General features: G+C 38.3%; 1 protein-coding gene across 4 annotated transcripts in view; it reads right to left on the reverse strand.

Annotated features, from left to right (window-relative positions):
• The window catches only part of LOC138750405 (contactin-associated protein-like 2), a 2,015,431-nt gene that overhangs the window by 1,302,998 nt on the left and 684,716 nt on the right, over window positions 1–27,717 (reverse strand). For all 4 annotated transcript variants that reach the window (XR_011349326.1, XM_069912458.1, XM_069912468.1 and 1 more), the window contains exon 3: window positions 13,957–14,150. Coding sequence is in view for 3 of the 4 variants with exons in the window: in XM_069912458.1 (XP_069768559.1) it covers window positions 13,957–14,150 (194 nt within the window). In the remaining variant the exon portion in view is untranslated. The remainder of the gene's footprint in view (window positions 1–13,956; window positions 14,151–27,717) is intronic.

Consider the following 27,717-nt stretch of genomic DNA (forward strand, 5'->3'; position numbering starts at 1 on the left):
CAAAGACTAAATGAAATGGGGAATTATCCTTTCCAAATCTTAGATTTTATTATTGGGTCGTTAATATGCTTAATCTACTTTTACGGTTACATTTTAATAAAGAAGTGAACCGCTCTTCTTGAGTAGAAATGGAACTGAATTTCTCTAAAAACTAATCTATGTCAGTAATTTTAGGTTCCTTTTTACTCCTTTCCTTTAGTAAATTGACACATAATCCAATAATGAGAAATAGGTTCATATAATGGACACAATTTAGAAAATATTTTGGCTAAAATACTTTTATCTTTTGCCAGTCGTATTATAAATAACTATCTTTTTCAACCTTCTCTTTTAGCTTCATGTTTTAAGGAATAGTATAGATTAGGTATCAAAAGTTATAAACATCATTTTATTCAAAAGAATTATGCTTCTTTTAAACAACTAGAAGCCGAATTTAAACTTCTTAATAGTCATTTTTTTTAGATATTAACAAGTTAGGCATTTTGTTCAGTCTAAACTTTCTGATTTTCTTTGAATTTCAGAAAAAAATATTCTTGATTTACTTTTTAAGTTGCAGTTTTCCCAGTATGGTTTAATATTGATTATTTCTAATATTAGATTTAAGAACAGCCTTGATGACGGGCTTTAAGAATGATTTGGAATGTGATTTAAATAATAATATTTTCAGACTAAGATTGAATTTTCACTCTTAACTTGATTAATAACTCCTCATTTTGTGCACAACATTGTTTGTTACAATTTAAGGTAGTGCATTGGATACACATGTCCAAAGTCAAATTATCTCATTTTTATGTGGATGTTGATCCACTATGCAATAAGTCTAAAATCTTTGAAACTTCATTGATTCATAAGTTCTGGGAATGCCCTAATTTAGCAACATTATGAAAGATATTTTTCAAACTTTATTCATGATTCTAAAGATCAAATTAGAACCATGCCCCCTTATTGCTTTGCTTGTTTTTTCTTGAGAAGAGTATATATTCTTGACTTCAACCCAAGTTAGAATTTTACCTTTAACTTCATTGATAGCTAGATGAGCAATTTTAATGAAATGGAAAGATAACTTTCCATCTTCTCATGCCCAGTGGTTACATGATTATGTCCTGTTTAAGCTTGGAGAAAATTAGATACAACATTAAAGATATAAAGTTTCATTTTGACAAGATGTGGGTCCAATTCATAGGTTAATATCATAATTGGAAGATTTAAGAGGTCTGAATGCTCAGGAGATTCTCCATCTAGTGTCGGAAGGTCGCTATTCGATGCATATCTTTACAATTTTATCAGTTAACCTTAATTAGAGGGAGGGGTTAGATTAGTCAGAGGATTTTTTTATTTTCATTTTTCCTTTTATCTTTTTTTTAGATTAATTGGTTAAACATGGGTTTAAATATGATTTATCATGGATCATATCATTTAATTAAGATAGAATTTAACCTTTGTTTATATAAAGGGATTGTTTAATTTTGTCTTATCTATTTTCTATCCAAATTTTTACTGGGATATATTATGAGAAAGGGATAAATTCTTAAATGCCATATTTATAGAATTTGACATCATAAAGGGAAGTATGAGAGGTGAAGAGTAAAGACCAACAGGCAAAATATGCTAATTGGATATCATAAGGAGGACAGGAGAGAGTAAAGGTGAGAATTGATTGGGGGAGTGGGGCTGTTTTTAGCTGTTATTCTGTATTCCTCTCCTTCTCATTTTTATTTTGAATGGATTTGCTGTTTGAAGCAAATAGCAGTGAGAATAAATCTCAGCATTTGACTTAACTGAGTTATTGTCCAGTATTCCCAGTTCAGATCCGTCAAGGTAATAATGTCAAAATGGCTGTGGATTTCCAACACTGCCTCGAGCACAACTTCTACCTTCTGAGAGTTCTGCTTAATTCAAGCAATCATCTCAAAAGTCCCAGTATTCTGGTAAAATTCCTACATATTTGCATGACTTAGGTTGCAATCATATGTTAAAAAACAATGAATTTAAAGTTGTTTTGAATCTTGGCTCAGCTTACTTCAATCAATTTATAAACATACCAGTTCCATGTTTAAAATCAGGAACCAGAATTCACATTTATATGGCCTGTTGCTTAGTGCTTCGTGGTGCAGTAAGCTCACCCTCAAATTGAGCTTTCATTTTGTTTTTTCTTCCTTTCTTTAAAATTAAAGCCCAGTATGCAAACGAGATTGAGAGGCAATAGATCAACATCTCTTGCACTATTAAAGGTTGGAATAAAATCCAATTCATCAAGTCTCACTAGAAATAGTCAACTCAATGCAAACTACTGTCAAGCAAATACTCCTGTGGTGTGAATAGAAAATTAAATTCCAAAACAGCTTTCTACTTTGCTCATCCATCATTTTAACTGAACCATTCAGCCTCCAGTAAACAAATGTTTTTAACCCAAGTTCTACATTGGTTCATCTCTGTTTTTAAATTAAGTGCTCTTGACAATTTTCTACCTTCTGCTCCTGGTGACATTCATTGCTTCTTGGGACATAGCTCGAAGAATGACACTGATTCACTCATTCTTTATCCATTTAATTACTATTCATGCAAAACATTTTCAGGCTGATAACAACACTTACATCTGAAATCAACATCCTGAGTCTTAACTATTGTCCACAGAGACAAAGCCTACAGAATAGTAGAATACAGAGTGCACGTAACTGACATTCACCAGACTCGATACCTACGTTGGTGGAGCAGGAGCAGCACAGTTGACACAATAGCAACTGAGCACTCGAAACAAAATGAGAAACTTCTCTTTATTAGTTATATGGAAAAGATATCATCTACCAAGGAATGAATATTTTAAAAAATTACCACACCTCCCATATGGTTTCTGAGTCCTCTACTTGAATACTGATTAGAAAACTTATAAATATGTTGCTTGGCAGGATAAAGAATAGTCAGGTCTCCTTTTCATTTAATTTAAAAATTAAATTTAGAGATACAGCATGGAAACAGACTGTAATGGAATTGTGTTATTATTAATCGTTAGTTATAAAGTTTATTTTTCTTAGAAAAAACTTTGTGGTGGACAGGGACACAGACACACTTACAGACACACACAATTACACTCAGAGAGAAGCCATTTTTGGAGACACAGTGTTTGGAAAACAGAGCATTCAATTGCTGGAACAAAGGTGCTTGCTAAGGAGAAGCACTCATGTACGCAAAGAGGTCTTTTGCTTTAATGATCTGTGTACACAAAGCCAAGTGTTTGTGGCTTCAGTAGACAATTCAAAACCATATTAACTCATATTTTTAAAAGAGATGAGACTTCAAACAGAACCAGAAGTGGTGATCAAAGCAAGTCAGGTGATTAAAGACATTTGAAAAGCTGAATTTTTATATTGCACCAAGAAACATCTGAGATCAGAAATCCAGTAACATTCTGTAAGGAAAGAACTGCTAGTCAAGGGCAGGAGGAACACAGAATTGCAGTGGCATCAGAAAGGATTAGTCAAGAGAGAGAGCAGTTCTGCAGTGGCATTTTAAATAGCCACTTGTAACTGACCCAATTTTGGGTAAATGAAAACAAGATCATTCTTGCTTCTGGAACATAACTATTGTGGTGGCTACTTTGTCAGACTCATACCTGAGTTTGTGAAATCATCGTGTGAAACACAGATACTGTAATCTCCATGTAAGAGAGGGAAATCATTCATATGAAAAAACAATTCTCTGAAAACAACTCAACAAGAATTTTGAGTTTTGAAAAGCCTGAGGCCTAATGGTTTTGGGACTTTGCCTCCCCCCCCCCCCCACTCACTCACTCACTCACTCACTCACACACACACACACACACACACACACACACACACACACACACACACACACACATAGATTTGATCATAGTGGGGTTAAGTTAGTCTTAAGAATTAAGTCAGAAATGTTATGTAATTAATAGTTATTAAATAAAATTATTGCTTTGTAGATACCTTGGTGAATTTCTATTGCCGCTGGTTTAGGTCATAACACAGACCCTTCCAGCTCATGAGCCCACACCACCAAAATATATGCGGGGAATAATTAACCTGCTAACCCTGTACATGTTTAGAATATAGGAGGAACTGGAGCATTGGAGAAAACCGATATAGATGGGGAGAATATGCAGACTCTTTATCGAGAGCACTGGATTCGAAATTGGGTCGCTGGTGCTATAATATCATTTTGCTAATAATTACAGTAACCCCTTCCCTCCTTTCTCTGCATTCTTCAAGGTCCATTCCTTCTGAGATTCTCTTTTTCACTCATACTTTACCACTAATCGTCTTCTCGGTATCTACCCCTATAATTGCAAGAAATCCTACACTTGTGCCCATACTTCCTTCGTCAACATCATTCAGGGCCGTAAACAGAACTTTCAAGTGAAGCAACACCTTATATTATGAATCTGAAGGGATTATCTACTGCATCTAGTGCCCCCTCTACATCAGAGAGACTGGATGCACACTGGGAGATAATTTCGTTAAGCACCTTTGCTCTGCCTGCTGCAATAAAAGGGACCTCTCGGTAGCCAACCATTTCAATTGCGCACACTATTCCCACACTGCCAATGGACTAATGAACATCCAAATCAAGGTCACCCATAAATCGAAAGAAAAACACCTCATATTCCATCTGAGCACTGTCCAACCTCACGGCATTAACATAATCCTCCAGCTTTCACCAAATGCCCATTCCCTGTCTCTCTTTTTCCCAATCCTTCTGTCTTCTTTCCACCAGCTTCACACCCCATCACTTCCTTTTCCATTCAGAGTTAACCCCCCCATCAACTCAACTTTTTTTCTTCCACCTGCCACTTAAGTCCAGCTATGACCTCTTACCTGTTAATCTGTGCTTTTCTCCTGCTCCTTCGTCCCTCCCCCCACCTTTTTCTTTAGACACCTGCCTGATTTTTCTTCATACCTTGATGAAGGATCTGGGCGTGAAATATTGATTACCCTTTACTTCCTACTGATGCAGCATTACCTGCCGAGTTTCTCTAGAAGGGCCGCATATTCCTTTTGTAAATAAACAGCCAATGGCCTCCCTTATATAATAATTGACAAAAAATCTCCGGCTCTGGATAAACATCCAAATTCATGTCAGAAGCACATCAACTTCCCTGGTGTTTGCCAGCCTGCTCCTCATTTTCTCTCTCTTCCCCATTCCTCTCTCTTCTTTCCTCCAGCTGTCCACCCCTTCCCTCTCCATTCACAGAGCCATACACCCTCCTTTTTTTTGCTCTGTATCCTCTGTTATGCTTGTTCTTTCAAGAAAAATTACTTTACGTGGGTTTATCATTTAACCAACTTTATTTTCCTTGACCTGCGTCAAACGACCTCGAACAACAACACCTGTCATATGTCAATTCTAATTTCTGCCCAACTGCGCACATTGCATACTGGGAAATGTAGGTCTTATTTATACACATAACACATTCTATCTCCCTTATCCATCTATTACCTCCTGCCTGTGGGTTTCTGCTCCTCTCTCTGCCCCTCCACCCCCACCATCTAGTTTGGGTGCCTGTTTATATTTTGCTTGTCTGAAATGTTGGCTATGTATCTATCTTTGCTCTATCATGGACACTGTTTGACCTGTTGAGCTTCTCCAGCATTGTACTTTCACTTCAATCACTGTATCTGCAGACTTTAGTGTTTTACAGCTTATCAGCAACCAGCAAACATGCAGCAGGTGGACAAGTTTAGCCAAATCTACTTAATGCAATGTGGGCATCTTGCACATGTCCTCTCTCTGAGAATCAGATCTAAGGAGCATTTCATGAAAACACTCAGTAGATATTGTTTCTTGCTGAGTTCCATTCCCCACCATTTCCTCTTCCAGCAGTTTGTCTTTCTTGATGTGCCAGTTGAAATTAACTTTATATTCATTTGTCACATTATTCCTGGTATAGTGAGCGTGATTCTTCTGTCACAGGTTTTCTTTAGCATTCATACAGATGTGGAAAAAGAATAATTTACAGAGGAAATATCAGTGAGCACCAAGCAAGGGCAGCATGAGAGCATAGATGAGGGTGCAGAGGAACCACAGGAAGGGGCTACTTGAGGAGTGATGGTGTTGAGTGTAATCTTGGAGGAGATGTTGTTCACCATCTGAATTGACTATGGTTTATTCAGCTTGCAGAGGTGGTACAGAAGCCCTGATCCCAAAGTTCAGCAATGAGTTTGCTAGTGGGTAAAGTATTCAAGGTAGGGCTGATGTCTATGAACAATAGTTTAACTGAGGTGTCTTTGGGGTCCAGATGTTCCAAGGCTGTGGAGAGCCAGTGAGTCAGCATCTGTTGTGGATCTGTTTGGACAATAGACAGTTGAAGTGGGTTAACACTGGCTGGGTTGATGTGAGCCATCACTAAACTCTCAAAGATCTTCATGGTCACTTCATCACACTATTTGAAGGATGTCAGGCAACAACTGGTTTTTGCAGAAGTCTTGATGTCAGGACAAAGTATATTAGTACCTGCCACTCCAAATTTTACTTTAAAAAAGCATGAAACATTTCTACAACTTAGTGTCAATTTTCAGAAATCTAACCGCGACTTTATTTGAACTACTGAAATTAGCTGTAAATAGCAATGGCGAAGGATCAAATTTAATTGTTCAAACTTCTATTCAAATTTATCTGTATAAATACAGTGTAACCCCATTGTAATGTGATGGTTGGGTTAAAAAAAATCGAATCGCAAATAATGCAAAGTCGTGCTAAATCGGGGTCACGAAAACAGCATTTTCAAAAAAATAAATAACACATTCAATAGCTGTATTTGCAATCATCTTTTTTATTTCTTACAATCATCATTTTATTTCTTAAAAAAGCAATTGAGTGTTCGTTGCCTGAACCCAGCAAGTCGCTGGTGGCGGCGAGCGAAATCCAAAATGCTTCCGAGCTGGAGGATTTTTCTGTGCTCCACTCAATGGCTTCGGACTCTTTCGGGGGTTGGGGTGGAGGCTCCTCATTGGCATCCTCCTGTAGTTCGGGAACTGGTGCAAATAGTAACATTATGGATGATCTAGGAGTCTGTAAGATGCTCATATGTCTGGCATTTGTCATTGGCAGAGTAGAGTACCAAAGGTGAAAATCCTCTTCGCTAATTTGAAACAGTCTCTGCTCCTCATCCACCTCTTTATTTTCCTTGGTGGATTTTCATGATAAAAAGGGTAGACCCAGACCCTCTCCCAGCTTTTTTTCCACACATGAGGAGGTGACTGTTGCCCAGCCCTTCCCACCTAAGTGGCAAACTTCTTTAATGTTCATGCTTTTCAGATGGTCTTCCAGCGTTGTTGATTCATCTACAATTCTATGAATTAATTCACCCCTGTAATTCTGCTTGAACACATAGATGATCTCCTGATTTAGGGGCTGGATCTTAGATGTAGTGTTCTTTGGGAGTTAAGAAACTCAGATCTTTCCATCGTGGCTTAATAGATCGGCAGCTGGTGGGTGGGCAGGACAGTCCACCAAAGTCAAGCAAACAAAGAGCTTGGATTCTAGCTTTTGTTTACCAAAATGAGTGCGGACAACAGGGACAAAAGTTATATGTAAAACCAATCCTCAAAGATGATACTGGTCATCCAAGCATGTACTCGAACAGTAATGTCTTCATGTTGACATGGGGAAAACAGTGGAGTGTGTGAAATTTGTGAGTCATGAGTGGTTTTAAATTACATGTTCCAGTCATGTTAACACAAAACAACAATGTCACGTCACCTTTGCATTGTTTGAACCCCTCACGTTGATGGGCGTCATCTTTGCTAGATAGTGTGCAGTCTGGGATCATCTTGTAGCAGAGGCCTATTTTGTCACGGTTGTACACTTGTTCTTTGATGTAGCCACCTTCTTCTAAGAGAGTTTTTAGTTCTGCCGGGTGATCACTGGAGGTGGCACTGTCGGCTGAGCAAATTTCTCCAGACACTAACATTTGAGAAATCCCATGACAGCATTTAAACCAGTCTAGCTATCCATTGCTAGGTTTTAACTGTGAGGTTTCTCCATTGATCATCTGGTCAAACTTCTCAGCTTGAGCTTTGAGAATAGGCCCAGAAATTGTAAGGCCTTCTGAACGTGCTTGAATGAACCACTCATACAGGGAGTCATGAAGGCTGACATCTTTGGCTGTCTTCAAGCATTTGGCCTTTAGTCCTGCTTTTTCCTCAACTTTCCAAAGCGATGCATATAACTTATCTTCCTGAGATTTCCAGCCACAAAGTGTAGATTCAAGTATACTGAGGTCACGTGCAACCTGGGCTAGATTTTCCTTCTTGATCACATCAAGTGCGTGAAGCTTATCTTTCACTGAAAAAGATTTCCATCTTCTAACAGTGCGTTCCATTTTGATCTGAAAACAATTTCAATTCTGGAAAGAGGCAAAAAAGGGTCCACTGACTGATCGCGTTATATTCAGGTTTGTGTTAAATTTAAGAAGAATTTTGATAGGTACCTGGTTGGGAAAAAAACGTGGAGAAATTCAGCTACTTGGGCTCCACCATGACAACAACAAACTCAGTCAACACTGAACGGGACACACGCCTGGGAAAAGCATCCACTACCTTCGGATGCCTCCGTGCCCGTATGTGGGATAACTGCCACCTCTCCACCAAGTTGAAGATCCGAGTCTACGAGGCCTGTGTACTGAGTACTCTTCTCTATGGCTGTGAATCCTGGGTCACATACAGAAAGCAAGAACACTGCCTTAATGCATTCCATTTCCGCTGCCTCAGATCCATCCTGTAAAAACCATGCTACTCATAGCGTGACAGAGTCACAAACGTCCAAGTCCTGGAGAAGACTGGAAGTACGGACCTCTACTCAACCATCTGCCCTCACTGCCTGCGGTGGGCTGGCCACATTGTCTGCATGGAGGACAGCTGAGTGCCAAAAGATGTCCTCTACAGTGGACTACCAGATGCTCCCTGCCCTTTTGGCTGCCCATGTCTTTGCTACAAAGACATAATCAAGTGTGATCTCCAAACATTCCATGTCAACAATACTGACTAGGAGGACCTCGCAAATAATTGCACTGCCTGGAGTTCAACGATTCACAGTTGCACATCACAATGTGTCAACAACTACAAAAAGTTCTGTGAGGGCAGAAAAGCTACAAGGCTCCGTGTTCATCTTCACTCGATGATGTTAAATCGGATCATATTAAATCGGGAGTTCCACTGTAAAAATGAAAGATTTTCCACATACCAGCATAAATTGGCAGCAAAAATTCTTCTAACCTATTATTAAAAAAAGACAATGATCCTTTGAGTGATAACCTGACAGCCTTATTATTTAAAAAATATATTACTGTAAAAATGTTTTTCATAATGACATAGCATCCAAGATGACCATTTAATACATCATCTAACTGTGGACAATCTGATGTTAAATCACTGAAAATAATTTGATATAACATTTACCAATTAATGATTGTAAACTATTTTTAAAATATATTCAGCTCATTGAATATTCAAAATCATTTTGATAGTGCCTTTGTGACTAAAAGAAAATCTTAATTTTAAAAAGCAAAGTCAAGTTATGACCACTCTGAAGATTTTAATATGGAAATGAAGCACTTTTCTGAGTAGGGAGTTCTTTCAGCCAAGGAGTTCTTTAACAAATAGTGCAGGTAAAAAGGCAATTGACATGCCTGACCTCATTTGCATTGAAAATTCTGCAGTCCCTGAGATGGATTTAAAATGTGTCAGGTAAATCAGGCAGAATTTCTGTGAAAAATGGAAACACCATTAATGCCCTTAAGGTGAAAATTTAAAAATAGTGTTGCCAATCCTGGATCTGATAAAGAATTGAGAATTTTTAATCCAAACATAAAAAGAGCGTGAAGGTAAATTTTACTTAAAGAGAAGAAAAAGTCAACAGAATCATTGAGGTAAGATGAAAATACATCAGCATAATCCTCTTTCAGAAGTAGGCTGCATTGCTAACAATATCTGTAATTCTAACATAAGTGTATTCTGATGAAGGAGGGGAAGAGGTAGGGTGCCAAGTTTTTTCTTTGCTTTTATATTGATAGTCTGATCCTGAGTAACAATGAAAAAGTAATTAATTTGACAAAATACTATAATTAAAATATAATTTTATTTATGAAATAAATAAATGTCACTAAACATAGAATGTATATAACACTGATCATTAATATATAAAACTATTTACTTTAAAATGAAAAATGTGGTTATTTGATTTATTAATGTTATCTTAAATTAATAATTCATTGAGGACTATAGAACATAACAGCACTGAAACAGGCCCCTTTGGCCCTTCTAGTCTGTAAATGTTACATCGGTACATAATAAAGTATTAACACATCACATAAAAATGGTGTTGAAACCTACATTATATTGAAAAAAAAGTAAAGAAAAAAACCTAAAAAAAATCTATTATATTAATTGTTAACCTCTTCCCTTCAGAGACTACTGGCTAAACATGAGCAGTCCGCTATCTGATATTAAAAAGGAAGGTAATCACTGAGATCAAAAAAAAATGTTAACTCACCTTACAAATTTTTAAAATAATTATGAACCCCATAAAGAAACAAAATTAGATTCATTTCAGAATGGAGCATCTATTTTTTTTTACAAAGTCAGACATGCCATTCATATCAGCATCTTTCCATCTCAGTAATATGGCCCTTCTAGTGATAAGGGAGGTGAGAGCAACTACATGGGATTGTGAAACAGCCACTTTCAGACCCATTGGCCCACATTCCAAAAAAAGCAAGAAAAGGGTTTGAAGTCAAACTAATATTAAGAACAAAGGACAAGATACAAAATACCCCTTTCCAAAAATTGGAAAGAGAAGGACATAACCAGAACATATGATACAGTTTCACATTTATTATATTTAGAAGAAAAATTAGAATAGAATTTAGCCAATTGGACTTTGGAATAGTGGGCCCAATGCACTACCTTAAATTGTAAAATGAGTTTCCAGCACAAAGAGAGGATGAATGTACTCGTTTCAGAATAGAATTACATGTAATTTCAGAAAATGGCTGTTGAAAATCTTGTTCCCATAGTTTTTTTAATTCTTATCAGGGATCTTAAAAGTAGTTCATGAAGGACTGAAACCTCTGTTTATGATCAGATTTAAAATTATAAATCTTCCCTATCATATTAGGTTCCAGATCTTGAGGGAGCCTCAAAATTAAAGAATTCAAGAAGCTCCTAAACTGTAAATAACAAATAAAGTGATGTCTAGGTATTATAAATTTGGTGGATTATTGTTCAAAAGAATCAAGATTTTGGCCAATAAAGAAATCTAAAAAGGATTGGATACCTAAATTGGACTATTGATGGTAACCAATATCTTGAACCAAAGGTAAAAAGAAAGAATTACCTAAAATAGGACAAACTAATAAGAATCTATGGCACCCAAAATGTTTTGTGAATTGAAACCAAATTCACAATGTATGTCTGACAACAAAATTGTCGAATCCAGTTCGCTACTTCACCATGAATACTAAAGTCTATGTAGAAAACATCCATAGCTTTCATCAACTTTCCTTGTAACCTCCTCGAAAAATTCTATTAGATTGGTTAAACATGACCTATCACACACAAAGCCACGTTGACTATCCCTCATCAGTCCACGGCTATCCAAATGGTTGTATATCCGATCTTTTAGAATGCCTTCCAATAATTTACCTACTACTCATGTCAGGTTCACCGACCTATAATTTCCAGGGTTACTTTTGGAGCCTTTTATAAACAAAAGAACAATATGAGCTGATTGTTATTCCATGCCCAATTTATCTCTCATTTCACAAATCCACTGTTGTCCTGGGTATTAAATTTTTCACCTGAGTATTAAGTAAACAGTCATAGCATTTTCTTCCTGATTACCCCTCTTTTTATCTGCTTCTTAAGTAATTTCTTCTATTTGCTCTTTTAGCATTCGCATTCGACATAAGCTAAACACTACTTGTTGACCAAAGTCTAAATCATCATTATTAGCCAAAACATGCCTTCGACAAACATCAATGATGCATACAAAACATCTGAAGTAAAAATAAACTTGCTGGAGAAACTCAGCAAATCAGGTTTCATCTGTGGAAAAATAGAGTTTCATGTCAAATACGGATTGCTTCTGGAAAATTGAGGGAACATGCTAATTTTAAGTTGCAGACAGAGTAGGGAAAGGAAGAACAAGACAAACATCAGTTCTGATAAAACAGCAAAAGTGAGTAACTTGAAATTGATGAGTTCAATATGGAGTCCAGCAGACTCCAACTACAAATGGAAGATAGGGTGCTATTCCTCAAGCTGACTTAGCCAGTTATGCTTTAAGGCAAAGATCTGCAACATTAATTCAGTTTTTTTTCTCCCTACAGATATGAGAAGCTTCTCCAACATGCTGGTTTCTTTTGGGGAGGGGGGAGGGCAGTTCATGCTCTTCAACAGCTCTGACCTGCATTTCACAGCTATCGCCTATTCCCACTTCAGTCATAACTTTGTTTTCCAACGACTCGCATTCACTGAACAATGAAATGGCTTTTTAAGCAGCATATTTACCACGCCGACCTTAACCTTACTTTGAGGTATTCCCTTGGCCCAAATGGACCCTTCATGAGTAAAATTATGTTGTCCTTGCACTGTTATAATTTAATCTTTTCCCTGTTTTACTATAATCTGCTCTTCTATTCAAATTTGCATTGCCTTTTCTACATTCGTACCTTTTGATTGGTTGGTTTGCCTGGACAACTCACAAAATAAAGTTACACATTTCAATGCACATGACAATAAAACATCCAATTCTATTCTATTCCCTTTAATCCAACATTTAAAGCACAGGTATCAATATTTACCATAGCATTCCCCAATATCAAAAATCAAAGAATATAGGGTCAATGTGAAAGGAAGAAACTTTAAAAGAGATCTAAAGTTAAGTTATTTTAAACAGAGAGTGGTTGTTCTGGAACTCAAGAGTTCATTCCAGACAAGTGTGTGGTGTTGCACTTTGAGAGGTCAAATATAAAGGGAATGTAGACAGTAAATGGAAATCCTTCTACAAGGATTGTTGTGCAGAGGGATCTGGGGTCCAGGTCTGCAGTCCCTTAAAATAAGCCCTCAAGGAGATAGAGTGGTAAAGAAGGTGCATGGTATACTTGATTTCATGGAGAAGGACGCTGAGTATAAACATATAGAGGCCATTTTGCAGCTGTATAAAACTTCATTAGGCCTCACTTGGAATACTGTGTACAATTCCTGTCGCCCCATGACAGGAAGGATGACAAGGCTTTTTAAAAGGTACAGCAGAGGTTTCCCAGGATGTTGCCTTCTTTAGAGTATATGAATTATAGGGAGAGATTGGACAAACTGGGTTGTTTTGTTTGAAGTGTAGAATGCTGAATGGAAATCTGATCGTGATGTATAAAATCATGAGAGCCATTGATAGGGTGGAGAGTCAGAATCTCTTCCCCAGGGCAAATGTATCACACACTAGAGGTCATAAGATGAGAGCGAGGAAACTTAAGGGAGATGTGGAGAGCCAATATATCACACCAAGAGTGGAACAGTCTGTCAGGAGAAGTGCTGGAAGGAAATATAATGGTAGCATTTAAGAGGCTTCTAGATAGGCATACAAATATGGACGGATATACAATCAAGTGCATGCTGCAGAGTTTTAGTTTGAGTTGGACATAATGTTCAGAAAAGTGGGCCAGAGGGCCTGTTCCTGCACTGTTAGATATTTGAGAATACAGGCAAATGAGATTAGTGAGGATGAGTAGAATGGTCAGCATTGATGTGATGGGCTGAAGGGCCTGTTTCTATATTGTACAATTCTATGAATTAGTGTGTAGAGTGATTGGTTGCAATCCTGAAATTTTGATAATTGATCAAATTTAAGAAAACATCCAGGAAACATACATTATTGGCATCTCCTATTATCATTTGATGGCCATAGATTAAACCATTAATTTTAGTAAACACCTACCCAGATGTTGCCATCTTGATGGTATGGTTTCCAGTTCCGTCCTTTATCACTGTAAAGTAATCTGTATTGTGTCACCCAGTCTGAACTGCTGTACCTGCCTTGGGTTGCTATAGCAGACACTTGTTTCCTGTTTCCAAAGTCCAGCTGCAGCCACTGGTAATGATCAGAATCTAGAGGTGACCATCCACCAGCACCTATAAAACATCAACATAAAAATATGATGTAGTTACACTGAAATTATTTTATGAAATGATCCATGGAAAATTGATGTAGTCCAAATCCACCATATCATGGCCAGAATAGCACATCCAGAAAGGCAATCTCTGCCTTAAAAATATTCTAGACTCTGCTGCCATCATCCTTGAAGGTAGAGAGTGCCAAAGATTCATCACTCTTTGATTTTTTTTGTGGGTCAGCTTTTACTTTTAAACAATGAGCATCCAAGAGGAGAAATGTCTTCCCCAGGATTTTGTGACTTCAGCACTTTGGTGTGTTGCAAACAAAAACTTAAAATCAGTCAAGAAAACCTTTTCTGAACTTGCTGAAAATCCTCTTTTAAATTAGGAGCCTTACACAATATGGTATCACGGTAGCGAAAGCTCTACAAATGAAACATTAATCTTATTATTTTTCTTTTGAGTTATCTTTTCCAATAATGATGCCTGTGAGAAATTGAAGTACGATTCATAAACAGGTTCCTTTTTTATATATAACACTTCTTTGAAATTGTCCAATTGGTCAAACATAATTTCCTTTTCATCAACCCACATTGACTTTGCCTGAGTCCTTGGTTATGAAAATGCTGAGATAATAATGGGTTTTAATTTAATATAAGTTAAATTATTAACTAAAGTAATAAATAGTTTTTACAGATATTAAGTTAACTGACCTGTAGACTTTTGCTTGCTATCTCCCTCACATTTTGAATGAAGGAATTAAATGCACTATTATCCAACTGAATGAACTCTTCTTGAAAAGTATGATCTAAAGCCAGTGTTTTATGCCTCAACAAAGGATATTACAATGGGTTGAGGGAGGAGTTGGTTAATGAAGACTGGGTGAGATTATATGGTGGAATAATTGGCAAACACTGGAAGATGTTCAAAGAGATTTTTCACAATTGTCAACAAAAATATATTCAAGTTAAAAACAAGTAGAGCAACAATATGGAGGACTAACCTTGGACAACTAATAAAAAAAAGGAACGCATGAAATTAATAGCTCTTGCATATAAAGGTGCCATGGAGAGTGGAGAATCTGGAAAATTGGGAAAAGGGAAGATAGATTGTGAAAGCATATTTGCACAAAATCTATAAAGAGATAGTAAAGATTTTTATAATTATATAAAGCAGACACATATGGCAAATGTAAAACTGTCTCTAGTCAGATTAGATGGGGCAATTAATATTGGGTAATGCAGAAATTGGTGAGGCCTCGAACAAGTATTTTCTGTCAGTCTTTACAGTGTCTAACATGTATTAGAGAGTGATGTTAAAGATGAGATGGGAGGTGAGGACCTCAAATAATTTTCAACATTAAAGAGGTAGTGCTGAGAAAACTGGTCAGTCTAAAGGTAGATAGGTTCTGATGGATTGCATCTGAGGGTAGTGAAATAAATGAGAAAGTTATAGTAGAGGTGGATAAAATTATCTGGAGTAGAAGTAGGGGACAGAGCTTCAAGATTTGGGAGAGAAAATTTAGGAGGAAAATTAGGAGGAACTTGAAAAAAGGTGGAGATGCCAGACCAGCTGTAATGGCAGTACTGCCACTGGTGCTGACCCAGAACGGTGGAGGCATGATGCTGCTGCAAGCAGTTCAACTTCCCGGTTGTAATGCTGATGGCTCCATACAGGCTTTAAGCAGCCTGTTAAAAGAGACAATGGTGTTTGTAAGTAAAATCCTGCAACTGTGAAGGTCTATACCCAAGATGGTGGTGCCTATGCTTGGCTGCAGCCATGAGGGGTTGCAAATTCCAGGGAGCAGTGGACTGGCATAGGGCACCAGAAATGGGGGAAAAAAAACCTCTCTATGAGAAGGAGGAACAGAGCAGATGACCTTACAGAACAGTGACTTTGGCAGTGGACCAGCAAGAACCTCAGAGGCTGAAGGACCAAACAGGGAAGGTGTCCATGACAGTGAAACCAGCGTGGAGCTCAGTGGATGCGGCTGATGTGATCTGGAAATATGTACACGCTGTGGGCTGCTGGAGACTGGCTCATGGGAATCAGGCATTAGAGCTTGGATTCTAGGGAATGCTGAGGACAAAATGGGCTTCGAAAGGGCCTTGGGTTTTGAATGTTTCTTGATTGTTTTGGGAGGTTTTGATCTGGAGCAAAAGTTGCTGATGGATTGAACAGGAGTCTGTGAGACAGCATAAGCTACAGGAGCATTGGAGGTGAATCCACAGACACTCAGTGACTCTGAAGAGACTCTATTTTGGTTCTTTTTCTCTCTTTACTGTAAGTGGCAGACAGAAGTCAATTTCATGTCATATTACATGTTCAGTACTATTACATGACAAAAGGAATCTTGAATTGCTTCTGCAAGAGAACAGTAAATCTGTAGAATTCTTGGTCCAAGAAAGTAATAGAGGCTGCCTCATTAAAAACATTTAAAGACAGTTAGATAGATTTTTGCATAGTAGGGGAATAATAAACATACATGGAACTGAATTCATGATCCAATTCAATGATGAAACAGGCTTGATGGGTCAGATGGCTAACTCCTGCTCCTATTTCTTATGAGTCTAGGGAAACTTTGGAAACATGAATCAACATCTTTAAGATCAGAAGATGAAATCCATAAAAACTCAGGGATATGTCAGCCCTCATAGGAACATAGGAAGTAGGAACAGGAGTAGGCCAAAAATGGCTCATCGAGCCTGTTCCGCCATTCAATACGATCATGGCTGATCTAATTTATGACCTAACTCCACCTACCTGCCTTCTCCCCATATCCACTAATTCCTCTATCATGTAAAAATTTATCTAACCGAATTTTAAATATGTTTAATGAGGCAGCCTCAACTACTTCCATGCTTAGAGAATTCCAAACATTCACTACTATCTGGGAAAAACTATTGTTCCTCATCTCTGTCCTAAATCTACTCCCCCGAATCTTGAGACTGTGTCCTCTCATTTTAGTTTCCCCGGCCAGCTCAAAAAACCTTCCTACATCTATCCTATCCATACCCTTCATAATCCTATATGTTTCTATAACATCTCCTCTCATTCTTCTGAACTCGAGCGAATACAATCCTAGACGATTTAATCTTTCATCATAAGTCAACCCCTTCATCCCAGGGATCAACCTAGTAAACCTCCTCTGGACCATCTCCAAAGCCAGTATATCCTTCCTCAAATATGGAGACCAGAACTGGACACAGTACTCCAGATGCGGTCTCACCAGTACCTTATACAGTTGCAACATTACCTCCCTACTCCTGAATTCAATTCCTCTAGCGATGAAGGCCAACATGCCATTTGCCTTCTTAATAACCTGCTGCACCTGCAACCTAACTTTTGGCGATTCATGCACAAGCACTCCCAAGTCCCTCTGCACAACAGCATGCTATAGTTTTTCACCCTTTAAATAATATTCAGCTCTTTTATTTTTCTTGCCAAAGAGGATAACCTCACACTTACCAACATTGTACTCCATCTGCCAGACCTTTGCCCACTCATCCAGCTTAACTATATCCCTCTGCAGACTCTCCACATCCTCATTACAATTGGCTCTTCCACTCAATTTGGTGTCATCCACAAACTTGGCTACACCACATTTTGTCCCCTCCTCCAAGTCATCAATGTAAATGATGAACAGTTGTGGGCCTAACACTGCGGCACCCCACTTACCACTCTCTGCCAACCTGAAAAACTCCCTTTTATCCCGACTCTCTGCCTCCTGTCAGACAACCAATTTTCAATCCAGGCTAATAGACTTCCCCGGTCTCCACTTTCCTGTAACTTACTGATAAGGCTCTTGTGCGGCACCTTATCAAATACTTTCTGGAAATCCAAATATACAACATCAACCTGTTACCCTCTATCCACTGCACCCATTATATCCTCAAAGAATCCTAACAAGTTTGTCAAACAAGATCTTCCCTTTCTAAAACCATGCTCTGTCTGCTTGATTGAACCCTTACATTCCAAAAGTTTCACTATTTCATCTTTAATGACGGCTTCAAGCATTTTTCCAACTACAGACGTCAAGCTAATTGGCCGATAATTTCCAGTCTTCTGCCTACATCCCTTCTTAAAAAGTGGCATGAAATTTGCTGTCTTCCAGTCTGCCGGGACCTGCCCAGAATCTAAGGAATTTTGGTATATGACATTCTGCCATTTCCTTCAGAACCCTTGGATGCATATCATCAGGACCAGGTGATTTGTCTGGCTTTAGTCCCATTAGTTTCTCCAACGCTACTTCCTTTGTAACAACTATTTTATCAAGGCCCTCCCCAACATTCGCATCCTTAACTCCGCACTTGGGCATGCTGGACGTGTCTTCCACCGTGAAGACTGACACAAAATATTTGTTTAATGCCTCGGCCATTTCCTCATTTTTTGCTACCAGTTTTCCTTTCTCATCCTCCAAGGGTCCTATGTTAACTGTGACCACCCTCTTCTGTTTTATATATTTTTGCTTTCTGTTTTTATATTTTGTGCCAATTTACTTTCATAATCCTTTTTTCCATTTCTTATTACCTGCTTTGTAATTCCTTGTTGTCTTTTAAAGTTTTCCCAATCATCCAGTTTCCCACTGCTCTTTGCAGCTTTGTACACCTGCGCCTTCAATTTTATACTCTCCTTTATTTCCTTTATTAACAACAGTTGATTTTTCCCTCCCTTGCTGCCCTTTTTCCTGACCGGAATATATTTTTGTTGAGCATTACAAAATATTTCTTTGAAAATCTTCCACTGTTCCTCAACTGTTTCATCAATTAGCCTGTGCTCCCAGTCCACTCTGCCCAATTCCTCCCTCATCCTATGTCACCCCTGTTTAAGCATAATATATTAGTTTTAGATCCTTCCATCTGAATGAGAAATTCAATCATACTATGATCGCTATTTCCCAGATGGTCTCTGACTATTACATCATTCACTCTACCTATCTCATTGCACAACACTAGATCCAGGAGATCATTTTCTCTTGTGAAATTTAACTCAATTCAAAGTATTTGCTCAGGACCCCTTGTGCTTGTTGTTTTCCTGTGTTCTTTCCAATTCCCAAATCCTTTGCTAGGATGTTACTCGTATCCTCAATACTGAAGACTGATGCAAAATATCTGCTTAATTAATCTGCCATATCTTTATTTTCCATTACTAATTTCCAAGACTCATTTTTAGTACAATTAAGGCTGACATAGTTGACGATTTTTCAGAACCTCCTACTATTGTCATTTTACAATTGCTGAGCATCTAATTTTCCATCCATAGTAATCATTAATAGCTCATTGAGTTAAACAACCTGCACACATTCGACATCAGTCTGTCAGATTGCCAAAGATAGGACACTTTTTTAAGATTGTTAATATTTTACAATATGCTAGATGTTGATGAAGTAGAACATCACACAATGTGACAATGCTACTCACTCAAAAACGTTTGCTGATGGAACTAATTGGACTTGTGTGAGAACTCAGAGTCTACCTCAGTAATTGATGGTGTTTGAGATTGAGAAAGATCAGAAACAGAGGAAAGGACAGGATTAAAAGGAAGAAATACGTGAAAAGTTAAGACAAAAGGAAGAAAGCTGACTTAAACATCTCATGATTGCTTCAAAGGAAAGATGGAACATTTTAAAAGTTCTATTCTGGGTCAAAGAGATAGATTAACCTTTCATTAACAATTTTACACAAGTAAAACAGTGGGAGAAGTTTAATTTTAAAATTTATCTTCATGTCGAGATTTAGTAGGCAGCTTATGTAGAAGACCACCAAGTCCTGAAAAATAACCAAATGACAAAGGCCAAGATGTCATTTGTATTGAACAAATTACAAAGTAAATAAATCAGAAAACACTGGAGATTCTCAACTTGATGCATCTATTTAAGCCATTCTGCCCTGTAATGACAGCATGCAACATTACTCTTTCATTATTTTTCCATCTAGATCAGACAATTGTTGTTATGTATATTTAAGCATTATGATGAAGATACTTCAACATAAATACGCAGGATGGAAGAAAAAAATATTCTCAAGATAAAGTCTGTGATATCATTTGTGACTCCAGCAAATGAAGAGTTCCCTGCCACATCAGCTTCCACATTCCACCCCCACCACACTAATTCCCACATATTTTAGGTTTGCTTTGGTTTCTTAATAATACTCCTACTCAAGGTCTGCTGCAATGATAAGAAAAACATTTCTGGGGAATGTCTTCTCTTGAATTTCACTATATTGCCCATGTTTGGACCAAGGCTGTAGTGAGGTCTGAAGACAAATAATCCTGGTGCAATCCGACCTTGAGCATCCCTGAGCTAGTTATTAGTGAATTAATTCTACTACAGAACAAGGTGGATTATAATTTCTATTATTTTGTTAATGATTAAGAGAGAGGACTGATGGAACAAAAGCAGCTAGATTCCATTTATCCTTTCTATGAAGAGGAACTTTTCCACTGTATGAGCAGATGCTAATGTTGTGAATGTAATAGAATAGCTTGTTCTAAAGACACAGACTTCCAAAAAGAGAGAAAATGTCTTCAGTACTATACTGCCCAACTGCCTTGGGTGATATAGAGTGCTCAGTCATTTCTTAAGATCACATGTCAATGAACTCACTAAATATTGGTATTTATAATGGATACTCTCTCAGGATGGATGAATCATCCATTTAGCACATCTGTCTGAAGATGATGTTAAGGGCAACTTCACTGGTTTAAATAGACTTGGCAGCTCTGCAATGTTTAAATCTGATACTCTGGTTATGTGAGCACTGCCTCAACTCTTTAGCTTTCCTTAAATTGGCACTGCATTTTTAGATATACCTGGTGATGCTCCTGCCAAGAATTTGTCACCAAATCATGTTGGCTTCCTCTTGTAATGCTCATGGTAACAGGGAAAATTGTCATTCGCAGATTTTACAACTTTTTAGAGGAATACAATTCTGCTATTGGTTGTTCAATCCATTCTGAATCAATCCTTTATAGAAAGCTCATAGTAATACAGAACATTGACAATGTCGACAATGATTCCATTTGTGGTGCCAATGGTGGCAGAGTTACAAAGGAAAACACCTGACCCAGGTTGAGATAAGCAGGAAAACTGTTTTATTCCCTTTCCAGCTAACTTTTATGTCACTTCCGGTTTGGTCGTCCCAAAACTGGAAGTTAAGTCATGACGCCCTGGTCACATTTCTCAGTTCGCGGGCTTTGTCCCCGAGGTGGAGGGGTCCAATGCCATCTTGATGCAGGCCACCAGGACATGTGGTCATCCACCATTATGATGATGATTCCTGTATAAAGCACCACCACCCCCCCCCCCCCCAGCTGCCTCTACACCATTGTTCTAACTCCAGCTACAGGTGGATTTCTTGCAGCTTCACTGATCAAAATGAGGTGAAGCAGATTTACTTTTAGGATGACAAGTCAAATTATGTGGTGTCATTCTGTAGTTTTACAGGATGGATCAGTCCACAGCTGCCTTCTCCATGGGACTGAGATGTGTGATAAATATATTCTCACTATCATTAAGTTGATGAACTGAAATATTGGCCAGCAATGTCCTCTGAGCAACTTAAAACCCATTAAATTCACACTTACCTCAACAGGGTCAACTATGGAGAATTCTATCAATAAAATCAGCTTTCTCCAGATTTGCAAGACCAATTTTATTGATGAACTGCAGGCATACTGATTGTAAATCCTACATAACAGTCCTGAAAGCTGGTGAAATCATATCCCAATGTTGAACTATCTGTCAAAGTTAAAACAAAGCTTTCTTTAATAAAATAATTTTCAGGATCTGGACATCTGTGGCAAGCCCAGCTATAGGTTTTCATCCCGAATTGCCATTGAGCAGATACCTACTTGGTGAGTCACATTCTTGAACCACTGCACTCCCAGTCCTTCTGGTGAGGGTACTCGTATGGAGCTGCGATTTAGTTCTGTGATAATTAGGATCAGTAATATATTTCCAAGTCAGCATGGAATGTGACTCAGGAGATTTTGAGCTCCAGTGAGTCAAAATGGAGTACAAGAACAAGGACCCCACGCACCAGGACCTCTTTGAATGAAGAGGGAACCAGGACCTTGATAAATTGGAAGGAAATGTGTCAAACATGCCCCAGTGAGGGAGATGCCAAACTATTATGATCTAGGAATTATTGGAAAGTATTTTTTTTCCAGGGTTTTATTGTGTGACCTGAAACTCTCTCCCTGGCAGCCCTTTCAATTGGAAGGAATAAAGTTAATAAGCCTTTACCAAGTGTAATCTGACTGCTGGGAAACTGCAAGTTTGTGCTTTAATTCTTGGTTCCACCCAGAGCTCAGTATCAAAGCAAGATTGACTTGGCATCAGCACATAGTGATCATGGTGAATGTCCACAACATTGGCTTTCCATCCAAATTTTTGCCTGTCAGCTCCTTCTGCAATAATAATCAGGACATATTTATATGTACAGTCAACAATGCCCAAAATACTGCACACAAAGCATTTCCTCAAAATGAGAAGGGATTTAAAATATTGATGAGTGCTCTTATAAGTAAATTACTCAAACAACATGAAAGGAAAAACTTGTCCTTTGAAAATTGCCCAGAGAATTAACTTTGAATATCTTTTTTTAAATGTGTGAATGATGAGGTCATATTTCTTTTGATGAAGGAAGATATTTGTTTTCTCATGACACCAAGATATTCTGACTGTTTCTCCTGATGTGGCTTGAGAATTTTTTGGCTAGATGAAAAATGTTAGGAGAAACATATCAGGGCTTAACTCCCAGAAGATCCAATGTTATTTGTTGGATAATATTAGAATGGTTAGACTTAAATTAAGGTTAACTATGTATCAAATTGAATTTTTACGACTAGCTTTAGCTGTTTCTAGGAAGTGCATAGCCATTACTTGGAAATCATACAGATTTAGGGATGGAGTGTGGCATGCTGAATTGCATACTTGTATTCCACTTGAGAAGATAACATAATTTATGTAATAAGTATCAATTTTTTCAAAAAAATATGGAACTCATACTTACAATTTGAAGGACTCTATGAAAGCCCATCCTGTTGGTAACCCCCCGCTTCATTATTATTAGCATTGAGACTTTTTTTGACATTCTCCCAACTCTTTTTTTTTCTCCTTTCTTTTCTTATGATATTCTGAGGGGGAGGGTGGGTGGACAGGTGGAGGGAGTAAGGAAGGGAGGGATTGGGAGTGGGTGTGTATCCACATTTTTTCTTGTAGCTTTATTGAATATGTATATATGGATGTGATTTTAAAATTCTTAAATAAAATATAAATAAAAGATATCCAGCAGAATTGTCAACTTCTGCAAAGACCTTACTAGACAATAGCTGCGCAAGTATCCTTTATAAAACCTGTACAATGTCCTTCTCCATTAAAATCAAGTGCACATAGCAGGTAAATGAACTGAAATCAGTAGATTTATGCTATAGCCAAGGATAGAAATATAACACTGTACCAAAATGTCATTTGAGTTCATGTGTTTACATTTGCGTTGAAGATGAAACCAATTGATTTGAGATGAAAATACTGTTAGTTGAACCAAGATGACAAAAGTACAGAATTCAAATTACATCTGCAATGAATTTCATTATTACTGCCTCCCTGATATGTTACAGCATCTGTCTTCAACTACTAATCAACTTTAAATAAAATTGATTAATTTATAATTACTTACCTTTAGTTTTTATAGTTATTAATGTCAAATGTATTTGAACCTGCATGCAAAATTTCCTGTTTAGATTTTACCACATCAACAAAATTTAAACAAGATGGTGAATGCCAGGACAGATTGGATTGAATTCAAAGAAGAAGCTGGAGAGATCATTAGACCATATGATATAGGAACAGAGTAGGCTATTCAGCTGTCGAGTCTACTCTGCTATTCCACTATGAGCTCATCCATTCTCCCATTTGGCTCCACTCCCCTGCCTTCTTTCCATAACATTTGATACTTGACATTTCAGATATTTATCAATCTGCCTTAAATACACCCAACAACATGACCTCCACAGCTACCCATGGTAGCAAATTTCAGAGTTACACCACTCTCTGACTAAATAAATTTCTCCACCTCTCTGTTTTACATGGGCATCTTTCAATCCTGAAGTTGTGCTCTCTTGTCCATTTTGCCACATCCAGGCCGTTCAACATTCAAAATGCTTCTATGATGTCTCCCTCAACCCCACCCCCAACATTCTTCTCAATTGCAAGGAGAACTGTCCAAGAAGCATCAAATGCCTATTCTTTCATTCTAGGAATCATTCTTGTGAATCTTTTCTGAACCTCTCCAATGCTGCTACATCCTTTAATCAATAAAAAGCACAAAGCTGTACCCCGTACTCTAATTGCGGCCTCACCAGTGCCTTATAAAGCCTCAACATCACATACCTACTCTTATATTGTATTCCTCTTGATATGAATGCCAACATTGCATTCACCTTCTTCACCACCAACTCAATCTTGAAGTTTCGGTTTAAGGGTATGCTGCATGAGAACTCTCATCCCTTTACACTTCTGAATGTTGTATTTTCTTCCCATCCAAGTAATAGTTTGCCCTTTTATTCCTTCTACCAAAGTGCATGACTGTACACACGGTACACATTGTTTTTTTATTTTCCACTTCTTTGCCCATTCTCCTAATCTAAATGAGTCTCTCTGCAGCCTCTCCATTTCCTCCTCACTATCTTCCTCTCCAACTATCTCTGTATCATCTCTCTTTTCCCCAGAGTAGGGAAAGCTATAACTAAAGGGCATATATTTAATATGAAGCAAAGTCTTAAATGGGGTCTGCGAGGTATGTGTCGAAACATGAATTCTAAAAGTAATAGAGAAACTAAAACTGTGCATGTGGAATTCCTGAAAATCCAACTAAATCCTACCTCCCAGATATTTTAACTAAAGTTGAGTCATCCAGGGGACCAGTTCCATTCTGTATGACTTTTTGATGCAGCTCTTGCTCAATGATTGTGATAAACAGCTGCAAATTGCTCAGAGCCATGCTTAGAAATTTGTCTATAATGTTCCAAATTGTATTCTATTCCTTTTGGTTATATAAATATGTTAGCAGTACAATCTGCCATTGTGCTTAATGTATTTATTTTACTTTCTCTAAATTTCCTTCTCATGGCATCATTAAGGTATCTAATTTAGTTTTCTAGCTTCACTCTCCAAATCTTCCCCGAAGCCTCACATATTGCTCCAGTTTGCATTTCCAAAGACTTGCAATTCTGGTTTATTATATTTGGTTTTCTTCTGCATTGCCATATCAAATCTAACCATGCAGTGACAGTCAGTGACCTGAAATAGGTGAACCAGGGTTCTAGCAATTTTCAACAGACTGTCAAATGGTACATTTGGCCTGTTTAAAATGAATTGCCTCTGTAAAATTGCTCTGATTTCTGTCTTTCATTTCAGTTACATAATCTCTCTGCTTTAGGCACAAAATATTTAATTTCACGATGATTGTCTCATTAAAATTCCCTGAGCCTCCTTCATTCGTCTGAACAATTCAATATTTATTCATTTATCTTGAGACACCAGCCAATATCAATTCCCAGTTTTTATTTTGTTGCCCTTTTCATTAATTAATTTACAGATTGCTTCTGCCATTTACCCTCCTGTTGTTATTTCAAGTCTTTTGCAGTTAACTTGTCATTACTCAACAGTAACAATGCTCTTCTACCAAATGAACAAGTCCATGTTTGCCAAAAGTGCTATTCATTGACAGTCCCATCTTTGCAAAATCCTGTTTATAGCTCCATTCTGCAGTATATTTTTAACACTCCTCAAATGGACATCGAAAAATTCAGCTTATTTTTTTCATTTTTTGAACCTTTTTTCTTTTCTTTGGCTTGGCTTCGCGGACGAAGATTTATGGAGGGGGTAAAAGTCCACGTCAGCTGCAGGCTCGTTTGTGGCTGACAAGTCCGATGCGGGACAGGCAGACACGGTTGCAGCGGCTGCAGGGGAAAATTGGTTGGTTGGGGTTGGGTGTTGGGTTTTTCCTCCTTTGCCTTTTGTCAGTGAGGTGGGCTCTGCAGTCTTCTTCAAAGGAGGTTGCTGCCCGCCAAACTGTGAGGCGCCAAGATGCACGGTTTGAGGCGATATCAGCCCACTGGCGGTGGTCAATGTGGCAGGCACCGAGAGATTTCTTTAGGCAGTCCTTGTACCTTTTCTTTGCTGCACCTCTGTCACGGTGGCCAGTGGAGAGCTCGCCATATAACACGATCTTGGGAAGGCGATGGTCCTCCATTCTGGAGACGTGACCCACCCAGCGCAGCTGGATCTTCAGCAGCGTGGACTCGATGCTGTCGACCTCTGCCATCTCGAGTACTTCGACGTTAGGGATGAAAGCGCTCCAATGGCTGTTGAGGATGGAGCGGAGACAACACTGGTGGAAGCGTTCTAGGAGCCGTAGGTGATGCCGGTAGAGGACCCATGATTCGGAGCCGAACAGGAGTGTGGGTATGACAACGGCTCTGTATACGCTTATTAACATTAATGTCATTACTTCTCTCAATCAGTGACAAGCAAAAATATACATTTTCTTTTTAATTTAGACTTTTGAATGATATGCATCGATAGAGTAACTTCAGTGTAAAAAGTTCCAACATCTTGCAAATAGATGCCAAGCCAAAAATAAAACATCAAGGAGGGTGAACATATATTTGACTGGTTCATGTAAGTTGGGCTTACTTGGTTACACAACTTGGATGGGTCAAGTCATGGCAAGGGCTTATTTCTCTGGTGTAAAACTCTGTCTCCATGAAAATTAAGCTTTAGATGGGGCCTTAAAATAAGAGATAGAGGTGGATCTAATGTGGGCAAGTGTGATCATGCGCAGAAGGGCAAAACAGTCAGCATGCATGCGACTTAGTGTTCAATAAATATGGGCGATGCTGGAAATATCCAAAAGATGAGACAATATTTCTGGGGGGTGAAAAGAGGTTAGGTTCAGATCAATTAACTTTCATCAGACATGGGCAAAGTTTAAAAAAAACATACTTTTTGTAATTTGTTGAGCAGGTGATTGGGTGGAGAGAACAAAAAGAAGTCAGCTTGCAAATCCAAAAAGCCCTACTTGTTCCTGGAAACGCCCAGGCCAGCTGTCGCTAATGGCTATGGCAGCTGGCCACACAAACAGCCTAATACATGTCATGGACAAAACCACTGGCCAGTGCTTCCTCATCGACACAGAAGAAGTGTCATCCCACCAATGCCTTTAGAGACCTGAAAGTGCCCACGAGGGCCAACCCTGCAGGTGGCCAACAATACTGCCATTAAGACCTTCGGCAGGCGGTGCGTACCACTATGCCTTGGTGATGAGACCTTCTGCTGGGATTTCACACTGGCCATGGTGGAGAAGCCACTCCTCAGCGCAGAATTTCTCTGAGCCCACAGACTGCTCAAAGCTAAATACCTGGTGTATGCCCAGACATTCCAGATGATCCAGCTCACAGCCACCAGTGCTTGGGACCAGAAAGAGGGCCCCGTTACCATGTTCACCGACAGGTACAGCCGTATTGTTGGCGAATTCTTGTCTATTCTCAGGCCCTAGTTCACATCCACCATGCCAAA

This window comes from Narcine bancroftii, chromosome 1, assembly GCF_036971445.1.
Source record: "Narcine bancroftii isolate sNarBan1 chromosome 1, sNarBan1.hap1, whole genome shotgun sequence".
Classification (NCBI taxonomy): domain Eukaryota; kingdom Metazoa; phylum Chordata; class Chondrichthyes; order Torpediniformes; family Narcinidae; genus Narcine; species Narcine bancroftii.